General features: G+C 51.2%; 1 protein-coding gene across 14 annotated transcripts in view; it reads right to left on the bottom strand.

Annotated features, from left to right (window-relative positions):
• HVCN1 (hydrogen voltage gated channel 1) overlaps window positions 1-12,714 on the bottom strand; it is a 34,803-nt gene extending 22,089 nt beyond the window's left edge. For 2 of the 14 annotated variants that reach the window (XM_057305721.1, XM_026514876.4), the window contains exons 1-3: window positions 12,488-12,583; window positions 11,823-11,902; window positions 7,544-7,583 (exon numbers count right to left, since the gene is read on the bottom strand). Coding sequence is in view for 10 of the 14 variants with exons in the window: in XM_026514876.4 (XP_026370661.2) it covers window positions 7,544-7,564 (21 nt within the window). In the remaining 4 variants the exon portion in view is untranslated. Of the gene's footprint in view, window positions 1-7,543; window positions 7,584-11,822; window positions 11,903-11,932; window positions 12,420-12,487 lie in introns of those variants that run through there. The other 12 variants (XM_057305716.1, XM_057305719.1, XM_048221345.2 and 9 more) reach the window with 11 other exon arrangements.
• Between the last annotated feature and the right edge of the window lie 2,021 nt (window positions 12,715-14,735).

Here is a 14,735-nt window from a genome sequence, read left to right as displayed (position 1 = left end):
GGGGGGGGGCCGCCAGGGTGGCTGAGTTGTTAAGCATCTGCCTTCGGCTCGGGTCATGATCCCAGGGTCCTGGGATGGAGCCCCACATCGAGCTCCCTGATTGGCGGGAAGCCTGCTTCTCCCTCTCCCACTCCCCCTGCTGGTGTTCCGTCTCTCGCTGTATCTCTCTCTGTCCAATAAATAAATAAAATCTTTTAAAAAAAGAAAGAAAAAATGTTTGGGGGTGCTTGGGTGGCTCAGTCAGTTAAGCATCTGCCTTCGGGGCTCAGGTCATGCTCCTGGGGTCCTGGGATGGAGTCCTGCATTGGGCTCCCTGCTCAGTGGGGAGCCTGCTTCTCCCTCTCCCTGCCACTCCCCCCCCCCCGCTTGTGCACATGCTCTGTCAAATAAATAAACAAAATATTAAAAAAAAAAAAAGAAGAAGAAAAATGTTTGAGTTCCTCCAATGTGCCAGGCATGGGAGCGAAGAAGGGGATCAGCCTTAACCAGTTTCTATCAAAATGTAAAATGTTCCTATCATTTGACCTGACAAGGGACTCACACATAAGCACATGGGTGCTCCCTAGAGGGCTGGTACAACAGCCCAGACCTGGAATTGACCTCAAAGCCCATCATTAAATACACTGTGGCAGCCCCACACTAGAGAATACAGGCACTGTTCAGAGGCAGTCAGCCGGTGTACCTGGAGGGACGGACAGAGAAAGGTGTCCTTGATCTGTACGAACTCTATGTGAAAACCAGCACTGCACGGACCAGATTGCGTCATATCATGACATCTTTGTTAACAACAGGCAAAATCGGGGCGCCTGGGATCGAGCCCCATGTCAGGCGCTGCGATCGGCTCGGAATCTGCTGGAGATTCTCTTTCTCTCTCCCTCTCCTCTGCTCCTCCCCCGTCCTCTCTCTAAAATAAATAAAATATTTTTAAAAAACCACACACACAGACAAAATCAACAACCCAAAGCAAACGGTTCCCTCTGGGAAGGGAGTGGGGTTGGAAGGTGAAGAGAAACTTTCAAATTTTATTCTATTAGATTTAAGCATGAGAAATAGCCATTTTTGGAGGGAGATCCTGCCTACAGAGAATTGAATGGTGAATGAAGTATTTGGGGGTCAGGCAGGAAGGAGAATGAACCAATATATACATTACTGGAATCCCTGGATAAGAAAACCAAAACAAGGGTACAGAACAAACACCTAAATACAAAGAAACGTAAGCGGTAAAGCCAGCGTATGAACGCACATCTACCAGCTTTGTTCTTTCTAAAACGCTCTGCGAATGAGGCGGAGATATGGCAGAAAAGCTGATCTTTTGAAGCAACAGAAGGTTTTGCGAGAGGTAGAATCAAGGTTCTGAGGAGCAATCTTCCCTCCCTGAGCAGATGGGGAAACTGAGGCCCTACAACAAGGTAAATGCCTCCAGTCAGCAGACAGTCCTGGACATGTGCCTGGGTCTCCTGTCTTCCAGTCCAGGGCACTTAAAACATACTCCGAGACATTTTCCCTCTCCCTCCCCCACCCTGGGCCTACTCATCACAAAGCCTGGAGCTGCCTACTTCTCCCATCCTCTGCCACCACCCCAGGGTCACCTCCACCTCTCACACCAGCGAGCACTTCTCAAAACATAATCCTGTCACTCTCTGTGCAGAACAGGCTTGAGGCTGCTGTCCTTCGAAAGGCCTGCTTGGCCCTTGGCTGGCAGCGGGGGGAGGGGGGGGTTTCCACCATTCACTGATATGAACAGCTCACAGGGCCTAGAATGTGTACACAATGGGGCTTATGTTGAGCACTGGCTTTCCTTCGGGGAGTCTGGAATTTTGCAAGTGCTGGACAGAAGGTACCCCTGTGACCAGCCCCCAGCAGAAACTGCGGGCACTGCGTCTCTCGCAGGCTTCACAGTGGACGCTTGACCCACACAGTCACCACTCGCTCCTGGAGGAACTGGGTGAGTCCTGTGTTTGAGACTGTCACCCACCATCAGGGCCCTTCATGCCTGGCAGCCTGCAGTTTCCTGCTGAACGTAACGTGGATGGTGGAACGAATCCCCCTGAGCAAACCTCTCCTCTGTGGGGAGGCAGGAAGACTTCCAGCAGCAAGGTGACCTACCCCAGTGCGGGGGTAGGGGTGGGGGGCCCAGCCCCCAGGGGATTTGTGTTCTGAGGAATGCCTATTTTTAAAATCAGGGAAGTCTTTAAATAAGCGTGGCAGCTTTTCCTTCTCTAGGGTGGGGAGGAAGTCTGAGGCTGACACAAACAACCACGGCTGGTGGCTGACCAGCTTGTGGGGGCTGCTGCTTACGGGCTGAGCCCAACCAGCGGTCCAGGTACCCCTAGAGATGCTGCAACATTCCTCTCCTTTTCCTGTGGGGTCAGGATCCCTCCTGTCTTGATAGAGTCGTCTGCCAACCTGGCAAGACGATGGCGAGGCTGGGTGGAGATAATGGGGGAAGGAATATCCAGGAGCAGGAGCCGTAGCATTAACTCCCCCCACCCCAGCACCTGTCATTTCTGAGCTCGTACAAAGCCCTCTGATAACACAGCACAACAACCTCACTGGGAGGAGACTGAAACATTTCCAACGGAGAGGCCAAACAACGGGCCCCAGGGCACACAGCCAGTGAGAATTCAGAGGCAGGCTGCCTGGCCCCAAGCCCCCTCCCTCTTGCAAGGACCGCTCTGAACACCACCCTGGAGGGAACTGGCTACCAGCTGTGAGGAGCTCAGCGCTGTGCAGGGAGCTCAGCCCAGTGTTAACTCCATGAGAAAAACACATTTTAATCCTGCCTTTTAATACACACTGACGTACGTGTGCTCTACAACCAACACTTAAGTTTCTAAGTGCGAGCACTCTTGTGGTATCCACTTCATTCTGTTTCATTGCTTAAATGACTGATAGCAGCCCATTAATGGATTTCAGGAGTCACCAATGAGTTGAGTTTGAAAGACACAGGGATGGGGAGGATGTGCCCAGCCTATTTCCCTGGGAAATGGGAAGCGATCGTCAGAGAGGAGACGGCCGTGTCCAAAGTATGACATCAGCCATGTTAACTGGGAAGCATAATCATGTTATTTTATTATGAAAGCATAAAGAAAAGGAAAAAATAGCAAGAAAAAATAACAGTTATTTGGCCAGAAATTAAGACCTATCACCAGTGTGACTGAATCATCCAGGCAACTCCCAGCCCCAGTGTCTTTAGCAATGCTTTGGCCGGGGAAAGATGGGACGAGCAGAATTCAGGACACCCCTCTCGCCTGCCTCACTGTGAAGCAGCCCACGGAGAGCGGCCCTACCCAACCACAGTCTAACCAGTGCCTCTCAGCCCTGGCTGCACTTTGGAACCACCTGTAAGCTTTTAAAAAACCCAAGGCCTGGGTCCCAGGCCCCAAGATTGTGATTCAGTTGGTCTGGGGGTAGCCTGGGTGTTGGGATCTCCCATGTGCAGCCAAAGTTGAGTACCAGCACTCTAAATAAACCTGAAGCCTCAGCATGCCTCATGAGCAATGAGCAAAGGGCTACCGCGATTTCTAAGCACACTGGCTCCCAAGTTCCCCAGATGTGACTGGTGACACGCGATCACCCAAGAGGAGGAAGAGGTCAGCTGATGGCTAAGAACCCAGCCCGTCCTCATGACCCAGCAAACAGGCTGTCTTTGCTGCGGCCTGGCCCTGTCTCAGTGAGGGCTTCCCAAGCACGAGCTGAGCTGCTTTGATCCCTACAACCCTAGAGGGAGTATCATTGTTCCCATTTCACAGAAGAGGAACTCTGAGGCGCAGGGATATGGGCTCCGCAGAGCTGGCTACGCACAAGACAGGTCTGAAAAACCCCGCCAGTTTCTCCTATGACACCATTATTTTCCCCTCAAACACTAGGGCCGCCAGACAATTCAAAAGCTCCTAAAAGCAATTCAGTTAAAACAATTTTTTAAAAACACAATTAACTCCATAAGGGTAAATTACTAAAAGAACTTGTCCTTTGAATCAATAGAGGCGCAGTTGCTACAGGTGGTTCTGGCCCAGTATTCCCCAGCTCTTGCCAGCTCCTTGTTCTGACGTCTGTGTCAGGACAAAAAGGCTCCTGTGCGCCTCCCCGCAATTGTGTGGGGGGAGGCCCTCCTTGGTTCTACATCCCCATTCTGTGCTTCTGCTCCTTCTGTGCCTTCAACCCCTCCCCCACCCCACCAGCACCCTGGCTTCATTCAGAACCCCTGCCCAGCCCCCATCCTCAGCTTTACCTGCTGTCATTCACCCCAATAAGCAGACTTTTACCCTACATCTATCTCTTCTAGCATTGTGAAAACACCAGCAAAAGAAAAGAAATTCACGATAATCCCAAAACACCAGACTTCTTGTCCACCTAAGGTCTCTAATTATAATCAAAGACGGCAGGCAACTTTGTATCTTATTTTTCCCACTAGTTATGCGATCAGATTTATGCCTTTTTAACGGCCGAGAAACTTCACCAAGAAGTTAATGCTCTCACGACTGCATCTACTGATTGCACCTCATTTTTAGCACCTTTATCACCAATTCGAAGACCACATCTTCTCATGGTTTATCGTTCCCGAAATCTGCATGTCTCACAATTGACCAGTTTCAGCCTTAGGTCACATCATGTCACAGTAAATGGCAGTACATTTCTTCTACGGAGAAAATAATGGCACATCTACTATCAGTGGTGCCCAATGGGCTATGAAATACGGTGCTAGCAATTAGTTTCCTTTTTATGGGTTATTTCCTTTTAAGGGAGATGACCAGGTTTGATTATGAACATTTTCATGATTCTGGATACACACTATTGAATTTTTGGGTTGATCCAGCCCCTCACTAGGTATAAGCTGGTTTCACCACAGAATAACCAGCATCGAGCATTTTGGCTTTTTGGGTTTGTCTGATTTCATAGGGAACTACAACTACAAAGTAGGAATTGTTTCCATTTGCCTTTGATTAAGAACAATCGCTGGAACTCCCGGAGCTCCTCGCTCTGAGTGGCAGCCACTGTGTGTCCAATGCCTTACCAGGAACGGTCACAAGTACATGGCGAGGACTGTCGACCTCGGACACGGAGGCTCAGGGAGGTTCGGAAACTGATCTGAGGTCGCACAGCCCACCAGGGGCAGAGGCAGGATTTGAACCCAGGCCGTCTGGCTCCAAGCTGCTCTCACTGCGGCTCACCCCCTGGAGCCACAGAGCAACAGGTAGGATGCCAGCGTCTCCCAGATTGGCAGGAAGTCTGCCCCAGGACTAGGATTCTCCGTGAGGAAAGAGCAGGCTCCTCAGCTGGCCACTGGGGGACCTCCTCCATCACTGCCCCCACCGACCCCCCTCTGCTCTGTGGAACTCTCCCCAAGCCTGCTGTCAGGCCTTTGTCCATGCTATTCCCACTGCCGCCGGAAACGCCCTTTCCTTGGACCCCATGAGTCCAAATCCCAAGGCCCAGCTCAAAGGCTGCCTCTTCTGCAGAACTGTCCATGACCCTCTGAAGGAAAGGGGACAACCTCTGAACATCAGCCCCACATTCTGCGCCATTGCCATTGTCGCCCCAGAGTCTGGGCACTTCATTCACAAATCCCTCCCAATGCACTCCTTCTCCCCAGTGCCGGTGCCGTGCCCCTGCTCCCGACCTGCCTTGCAGGCCCTCCCTGTCCTCGCTGGCATTTCCACCCACTTCCACAGGACACGAGAGAAACTTTTCCAAGTTCAGGCCTGACTGGTCGCTGCCCTGCCTGCCCACTGTTCTTAGCACTACCCCCAGAACCTTCTGTGTCCCCTGGGCTCTGCCTGGCCTTGCCTCTCCAGACTCAGCACCTTCTGGCCCCCCACCACGTTGCCCTACCCTGGCCTCCTTCAGGCCTCCTTCCATCTGCCTTCTGGCCTCTGCATAGGCTGCTTCCTCTGCCAAGACACGGTCTCTGTCTTCCCCCTGTACCTGGTTACCTGCTCTGGCCTTCCAGGTGTCAGGTCAGAGAGGCCTCTGATCTGATCAGAAGGTCTGGAGTCCCTTCTGATCTCAGTGGCTCCCGTGAGGGGCCCACATGAACCAAGGCCTCTCCTTTACGGCTCTGCCCATGTGCACCTTCACATATTCCGTTTCGTGACTTGACAGGGCTGTGTCGCTCAGCCAGAGAGGAAGCCACGTGCAGGCAGGGACCAGCGTCTGCCGCTTTGCTGCTACAGCCTGACAGGTGTGGTTGGTGCCAGAACACAGCTGGTGCTGATAAACATTTGTTAGGTGAACAAATGACCGAGGGAGGGAATCCTCTCCAGCGAGCCCTTGCTGCCTCTGTGATCCCCATTCCCTGCTCCCTTCCTGCCAGGGGTGAGCCCTTCACCCTGGAGAACTTTCCTATCTTTGGGAAAGATTGTGTTTCAGAAGCATACAGGGCACAACCACTAGTCAGTAATTAGGGCATGGAAGCCAGGCAGCATGGGTCTGAACCTCTCGCCAGCTGTGTGGCCTTGGGCAAACTGCTAAGCCTTGCTGTGTGCTTCAATTTCCCTAGCTGTAAAACTGGGGAAGGAAATAATAGTACCAAATGCACAGGGTTGTTGTGAGGATTAAAAAACCAAATATATAGAAAGCCCTGAGCACGTGCCTGGCACGGAGAGAGTGCTCAGTAGATGTCGTTCACGTTATTATTGCTACTGCTTCTGCTACAATATTTCATTTAATTCAAAGACGAGCATTTTCCCCAGATTCTGACATTTCTGAAATCAGAATTGGTAGCATCTAGCATGGGCCATTTTCCCCTGCCACACTGTAAAAAGCCGTAAAATCCAAATGACTCTTACAGTTAAAGGGGTCATCATTATCATCCCATGATTCGGCTTTCTGAACCGTCCCTGATCGCCCTGCTGCTACCTGAGCCCCAGCTCTACCTGCCAGGCCCCACAGAACCTCCCAGGGAACAGCAGAAATGGAAGCTAGCATTTCCTTTCTACCTTGCCCTCACCCTTCACGACGGATGTCCCCCCAAACCCAACAAACCTGCACCCCAGATACCAAGGACAGAGTTTAATAGTTCTGCTTGGGATGATCGCATGATACAGGAGGCAAAGAATTTGCTCTGGAGTCAGGCCAGGGTGAACTCCTGTTTCTGCCACTTCTACCTGTGTAATCTTGAGCAAGTGTCTTCATCTGTAAAACGGGCAGTAGGGAAAAACCACTTATGGCCTCAGTATCAGCCTAGCATTCTGAGATCATGGTCTCCTCAACTCTTCCTAACAAGCCTTCAGGAACAAAGGTAATTTTCTCTCCCTTTTCCAGATAAGGAGACAGAGGTCTCAGGGAGGTGAAGGTCTGGGCCTCATGACACATGGTTATTAAAATGCAGAGGTGGGATTTGAAGGATCTGATTCAGATTATTAGGCTATCCTGAGGTTTGTGAATTCCTGCTACAGTTTTCACCTTTGTGACTAAACACTTGGGTATGGCAGAAACATCCCAAACAGGTGTTTTCCCTTTATCCTGTTTGAAACACCAGACAGAATTGTCTTCAAGCCTGGGGAAGTCCTTTAACGCTGCTGGTCCACCAGAATTAATTTACCTTTTCATCCCAGGTGGCCATTTTCCTGTGCTCTCTGGATCTGGAAAATAAGAAAACATTTGTCGAGATCTGACATCCTGCTATCATTTAGCTTAGTATGTGCTCTGCAACACTTTGTTACAAATTATTTTTAACTTGCTTACATTAACAGTGTCTGAAAATAGCATAAAGCTTGAAGTGTATGAGGAAGGAGGCACACCCTTGGTATATATCCAAAAGAATTAAAACAGGCACTCAAGACAAATACATATACACAACTACTCATAGCCAAAAGGCGGAAATAACCCAAGTGTCCATTAGCGGATGAATGGATAAATAAAAGATGTTCTATCCATACAATGGAATGTTATCCAGCCATAAAAAGAAACAAAGTCCTGATCCATGCTACAGCATGAATGAGCCCCTAGAACATGACACTAAATCGAAGAAGCCACACACAAAACTTCACATATTACGTGATTCCACTGATATGTAATACCCAGAATATGCAAATCCAGAGACAGAATGCGGATTGGCGGTTGCAGGGACTGGGAGGTGGGGGCAGGGGAGAGACTGCTTAATGGTTGCAGGGTTTCCTTTTGGTTTGATAAAAATGTTCTGGAGCTGGATATAGGTGGTGGTTACGTGACGTTGGGAAGGCAGTAAATGCCACTGAACTATTCACTAAATGTTCACGGAGTTGTAAAATGGTTAATCTCATGTTATGTGAATTTCACTCCAGTTTAAACTTAAAAAGAAAAAGACACACAGACCTACGTTACAGTGACGGGAATGCTCTGGAAAATAGCAAAGTATCTGTATGTCCACCAACGAGGGTCTGGTTAAGTCAGTTTAGGTGCATCTGAGCAGTGAGAAACTCTAGTGTTGCTAAATCTTCTTCATATGTGGGTGAGGAAAGAGGTGAACGATATAGTAAAACAAAGAAAAATTCACATTATAGAATAATATATACAGTATGACCCCAACTACGTGAAAAATTACATATGCATTTTTAAAAATAAGTCTGTAAGGATTTACAGTGATTATTGCTGGACAAAAGGGAGTGATCTGGGGGACTGACTTTTGTAGGTATTTTTCTTCACTTCTGGAAGGTCTGAACTTTTACAATGAGTATGTGTTACTTCTTAAAATTTATTTTTAATGTGGGTGACATAGGCATGTACTAAAAAACTGAAACAATTCAAAAAGATATACTATGACTAGAAAGATTCCTTTCTACCCATTCTTCCCAGAAGTAGCCACTCTTACTGGTTTCCTATGTGGCCTTCAGGGGTATTCTATGCCTTCACAAGCACATCCATATTGACTCTTTCTCTCTTTTTTTTAAAGTTCAACAAATGTGAGCCCACACATTCTGCTCTGAACCTTGCTTACTTCCCTTTAGGGTGCTGGTAGGCTCCTTAATGACCGCCCCCTCCCACAAAGGTGCACCTGTCCTAATCCCCAGAACCTGTGAATATGTCAGTTTCCATGGCAAAAGGGACTTTGTAGATGTGATTCAATTAAGTATCCCAAGATGGGGATTATCCAGGTGGGCCCAGTGTAATCAGAAGGGGCTTTATGAGTAGAGCAGGAGAATCAGAGACAGAAGGACATGTGAGCACAGAAGCGGAAGTTGGAGTCCTAGATTTGAAGATGTTATGTTACTGGTGTTGAAGATGGAGGGAAAGGATTACAATCCAAGGAATGTGGACAGCCTCTGAAAGGTGGAAAGGAAACGATTCTCCCCTACAACCTCCAAAAGGAATGAAGCCCTGTCAACACCCTGATGTTGGCCCACCGAGACTGATTTTGCCTGTCTGACCCCCAGCACTGTAAGGTAGTAAGTCTATGTTGTTTCAAGCCATCCAATTTGTGGTAGATTGTTACAGCAGCCATTAGAAACCTAGTATTTCCGACTGTTCTAGACCAGAGCGTGCTAGACCAAGTGCTCTCCTTGGAACGATTCCACAAGAGTTCCCTGAAGGAAGGTGTGTAGTCCCGCTAGTGATCAGAATTTAGATTATTTCCCAATCTTCTGCTGCCCCAGTGTTCCAATGAATAACCCTGCACACTGTGTGCTTTTATAATTTAAGAAAAAATTACCATTTTGAAAAAACTATTCATAAAGACATAAAAAAAAAGTTCTTTCTCTCCTCAGTACCATGCTGCGGGCACAAGGGACTCTCAAAGGGTTTCTTGCTGGTTGACTGGCAGAACAGCTTCTGCAACCAGCAGAGTTCAGCTCGGTGTGTTCCTGTTCTAACCCCTGGGGGCCCTCACCCTGCTCTCATGAGACAGGCTCAAGTGGAACCTTTAGCACAAGCAAAGGTGAAGGGAGCAATTAAGGTGCCCTGGAGATTTCCTTCCTTCACAAGACAGGAAATAGAACAAGCACATTTATAGAAAAACACCCAGCTTCACTAATTCAAGCAAAAGAAAATTTAAAGATACATACGTGACTTTTCCATTAAACTAGACAACACAAAAGTAATAAAACTCAGTGCTTGTGGGGCTGTAGGGAAAGTTGCACACACTGCCAGGCATAGTTTTTCCTCAGCAGCCTTCTGCTGCTAAGTGGCAAGTGCCTTCAAAATAATCGTACTCTGGACTTGAACACATCAGTTTGGGAGCCATCATCTCAAATCATTTGGTAGCAAAACACAGGTGAAATGTGGACAAGCTAATTTGGATACGATGGCTAGAACCTGGAAAGACCCCACGAGCCCCACTTTAGAGAACAGCTGAGGAAAGCAGTGGGCCGTTAGAAGGAATGACAGTTCGAGGTCTATGTAGAAATACAGAAAGAACGCTGTTAAGCAATGACAAGTAGAACCCTGACGGTTGTGCACACCACTGGCAAGTACAACATAACTGGAACACTTACTATGTGCCAGGCACTGTGCTGGGTTCTGGGGGAACCCAAAGTGGCGAAGGAAAAGGTCAGGGCCCCGGCAGATGGATACTTTAACTGGGTAGACAGACAAGGAACCAGGGAAACACATAAGCAAGGTAACATTCCCCGAGGCTAGGCATGGGAAGAAAGACAGCAATGCAGTAAGAGAGTAGGCGAGTGTGGCTCCTGCTGGTGTAGTGGTCAGGCAAGACTTGAGGAGGCGACACGGACAGAGGTCCCTGAATTGCAAAGAGGTAAGTCACAAGAAGATGGCCGGGAAGACCATTCCCTGGAGAAGGAGAAGGGGCCCTCCCCCCTCCCCAAACCTCAGCAAGTCCAAGGAAGAAAGAGGAGGTCAGTGTGTCTGCAGGGAGCATGCAGTGAGAGAACGATAGCAGGAGACAAGAGTCTGATCTTGCAGAGGGCTTGGGAGGCAATGCTGATGATCTGGGGGGTCAAGGGCGGTGGCTGGAGGCCAAGAGGAGGCAAAAGATGATGGGGATGCAGAGGAATGGCCAGATTCAGAACATGCTGAGGAGTAGAACCTGCTGGAGGCTTAGATGTGGGTGGTGAGATGAGCAGGTTTTGGGGCAATAAGAGTCTGGGCTTCCTCTTTCTTGCTAAACCAGTGATTGCGGAGGGCTTGGAGACCTCAGAGTGGTTCTGGAATTGTGCAAGCCTCAGCCCAAAGATTTTCAAAATGCTGCACCTACTAGTCTTTCCCCCAGGGACTCAAGAGTGTGAGAAGTTGCAGCTGCCAACCTTGGTCTTACTCAAGAAGCTTCCAGCTGCTGGTGGGGCTGTCCGGAAATACTGCAGATCTCAGATAGTCCTGACTGACCTGTGGTTAAAGGTGTCCTGGGACAGAGGAGTGTTTTCAGAGGGATGGGGATGGAGCTGGGGGTGGGGGGGGGCACAGCTCCATAGTAACCTTGGGCCAGCTGCTGGGCTAAGCCGTTATACCAAGCATCTCACTTCATCTCGGCAATGCTGTAAGTACCATGCTTAACCCCATGGGACAGTCAAGGGAACGGAGGTATGGAGAGGTGAAGTCCCATGGCTAAGCCTGCAAAAGCCCTGCACCCAGCAGAGGTGCTGGGTAGAGGTCTGTAAGTTCCGGGGGGAGGGGGGACGGCTGCACCTCTGTGTCCTGGAGTTTAACCTGTCCCCAACCCACCATTCTAATCCTCAGCACACCTTGTCCCAAGAGGTGAGTGTTTAAAAGTACTCCCAGGTGAAGGATTTGCTGCCCTGGAGATTCGCTCATTTCAGCCTCCACCTGGGATACCCAGTACTACCTTTATCCTTACTTCTCTCCCTGCAGTCTCCCCACGGAGGGGAGGGGGGGGGCGGGCAGGGAGGGGCAGGGATGATGAATAAAAGGATTTAGGGGTTCACACAGACCTGGGTGTAAGTTCTGGCTCTGCCTCCTCTGGCTAGGTGACCCAAGGCAAGTGGCTTGGCCCGAGGTTCGGTTTCTTCACCTGTAAGGGGAAGACAAGGATGGTACTTACCTTACCTCTTGCGGCGCTCAGCGGGTGATGAAGGCACCTGTCTCTAGGCTTAACCTGCAAATGCTTGTCAATGCTTATCAATGCTCCCGTTTTCAAGGGGGAGGTAACCGATGCCAAGAGGGGGGCTTCTCTCCCAGGTCCTGTGGCACGCGGTCTCCTGTCCTGCCCCTCCACCTGACTCTGGTACGCCCTGGGCAGGGCAGGGGGTCTCCGGGGAAGTCCCAGTCCGCCCGCGTTGGCCGGCGCTGTTAAACGCAGAACAGAGGGCAACTGGGGGCGGGGGTCCCAGGTACGCCAGCGGGGGATTGGGGGGGGGGGCCGAGGCGGGGGTGAGGGTCGGCGCCTCGGAGGGCCCTGGCTGGGAGGGCTTGGGATAGGGGCTGCGCGCCAACAGCCGGCGCGCCCCCGTCCCAGCCTGGGAGCACTTACCCTGCGCCCCTCCCGCCCGCGGCTACCGCAGCAACTGCGAGCTCAGCACTCTCCCGGCTACCCCGCCCCGCCCCTTCCTCCCCGCCCCTCCTCTCGGCCCCCTCCCCTCCCCCGCCCGCTTCTAACCCGGCTCGGGCCGTGGTCCCTGGCTCTTGCCTGGGTCTCAGTCCCCTTGCCCTGGCCTGTCTCCCCGTTGGTCTCGGGCTGGCCCCCTCCCCCGACCCCTCCCGCTCCGCAGGCCCGGGCCTGGCCTGGGCCTCCTGCGCTCCCGCAGACGGACAAAGGTCCCGCCGGTGGGAGCCAATCGCGAATCACGAGAATCCTGTCCCAGGCTAGCCTGAGGGAAGGGGTGGGAGGAGGGAACCACTTCCTTCCTCCTGCGGGATGCAGTGGGGGCGGATCCAGTCCCCTCCCCACCACACACACTCGGGGAAGCTGGGCCTGACGCCTGGCGGCACCCCTGTCCTGTTTACTTAGGGGTGGCTCTGAGTGGCTTTGCTTGTCCCCTGCGCTGTATCTGCCATGCAGAGGTTGGAGAGTGGGCAGAGTGTCCTAAAGGGATGGCCAGCGTTGAAGCCGGCAGGCCTCCCCTGAATGCGAGGTCTGTCCGCAGGAGGAAGGAGCCTTCCTGCCTGGAGGCTGAGCCCCCTTGCTCAGGCTGACTCCTCCTTATCTTCCAAGCCCAGCTTCCATGTCCCTCTCCTCCCACGGCTTCCCCAGCACTGTGCTCACACTTCATTTCTGGCACTGTCCTGGGATCAGTTTCCCTTCGACTCCGTCTTCCTAAAAAGACCATTTGTCCCAAACCTCAGGGTGGAGGCCCTCTCCTACACACCTCCCTGCTTCTGTTTTAGTTGGGGGCCGGAGGAGTCTAAATCCTTGGAGAGGTAACCTGGTTACAGGTTACCACAAACCCAGTGGCTTAAAACAACACAAATTTGTGATCTTAGGGCTCCAGAGGTCAACTGGGCAAATGGTCTTACAGGACTAAAATCAAGGTGTTGGCAGGGCTGTGTTCCTTCTGGAGGCTCTAGGGGGTCCTTGCCTTTTGGAGCTGCTAGAGGTGGCCTGCCTTCCTCCGCTGCTGGTGGCTTCCCTCTGACCTCTGCTTTCATCAGCCCAGCTCCTCTAGATCTGACCCTTGTCCGTCCCTCCTGCAAAGACCCTTGTGATGACATTGGGCCCACCGGGATAATCCAGGCTCCTCTCCCCCTCTCTACATCCTTGACTTAATCACACCTGCAAAGTCCTTTCAGCCAGGTATGGTAGCATATTCACAGGTCTTGGGGGGTAGGATGGGGACATCTCTGGGGGGTCTGTGGTCTGCCTATCACAGCAGTATTGTTTCCATTGGTTTCCACAGAGTCTGCTTTTCCCAGTCCTGCCTCCCTACCTCCTGCAGGGCAGTAGGCTTTCTTAAAAACATCTCATTCTGGGGGAGCCTGGGTGGCTCGGTTGTGCATTGGACTCTCGATTTTGGCTCAGGTCATGATCTCAGGGTCCTGGGATCAAGCCCTGAGTCAGGCTCTGCACTCAGTGGGGCGTCTGCTTGAGGATTCTCTCTCTCCCTCTGCCTCCCCCCATCCCCCAGGCTCTCTCTCCCACTCTTTAAAAAAAAAATAACATCTCAGTCTCATCTGACTTCTCAGTCACATTTTGTTATTGCAACATTCCTATTCCAGTCCTTAAGCCACAGTCTGGTCCATTTTATTGTTTTAAATATTTATTTATTGGGGGGGGGGCAGAAAGGCAGAAGGAGAGGGAGTCTCGAGCAGACTCTCAATCTCACAACCCTGAGATCAAGACCTGAGCCTAAACCAAGAGTTGGACGCTTATCCGACTTCGCCACCCAGGCGCACCTAGTCTGGTCCAGTTTAAATGTCAACCTTATGTTTAATCAAAAACATCCCTCCCCTACCAGTGCTGGCTGGACAGAGTGGAGAGGATGTGTGCACTGGTCTGGTCTCTGCATTCACTCCCTCAGGAATGGGAACAGGTGGAGAGAACAGGTATCAGATATCTCCTCACCTAATTGCCCACCCCACAGCTGCAACCCCCTTTCTGTGGACTTTAACAATTGCGTCTGCCGGCAGTTACAAGCTTAGTGCAGACAGGTGGTGGCATCAACAGGCCTGAGAAAGCAAGGCTCAGACAGTGCCCCTGGCTTGATCTACGGGCTGACCCCTGCCAGAGGCAGCTCTCATCATCCTTCCCGTGTGCTGCCTCCTTGCCCCGCCCTGCCGTGGTCCTGGGGAGGCCACAGATGCCAACCTTGCCCTGGAGACTGGGACCACCAGCAGCAACCTATTTCCATACTTTTAAGGAATCAGGATCCTAAGAGAGCAGGTTACCAAATGGGGAGAATTTAGTAATG

The sequence above is a fragment of the Ursus arctos genome, unplaced genomic scaffold, assembly GCF_023065955.2.
Source record: "Ursus arctos isolate Adak ecotype North America unplaced genomic scaffold, UrsArc2.0 scaffold_34, whole genome shotgun sequence".
NCBI classification, from domain to species: domain Eukaryota; kingdom Metazoa; phylum Chordata; class Mammalia; order Carnivora; family Ursidae; genus Ursus; species Ursus arctos.
The sequence above is the reverse complement of the archived record's forward strand: the minus strand, read 5'-3'. Positions and strand labels throughout refer to the sequence as shown.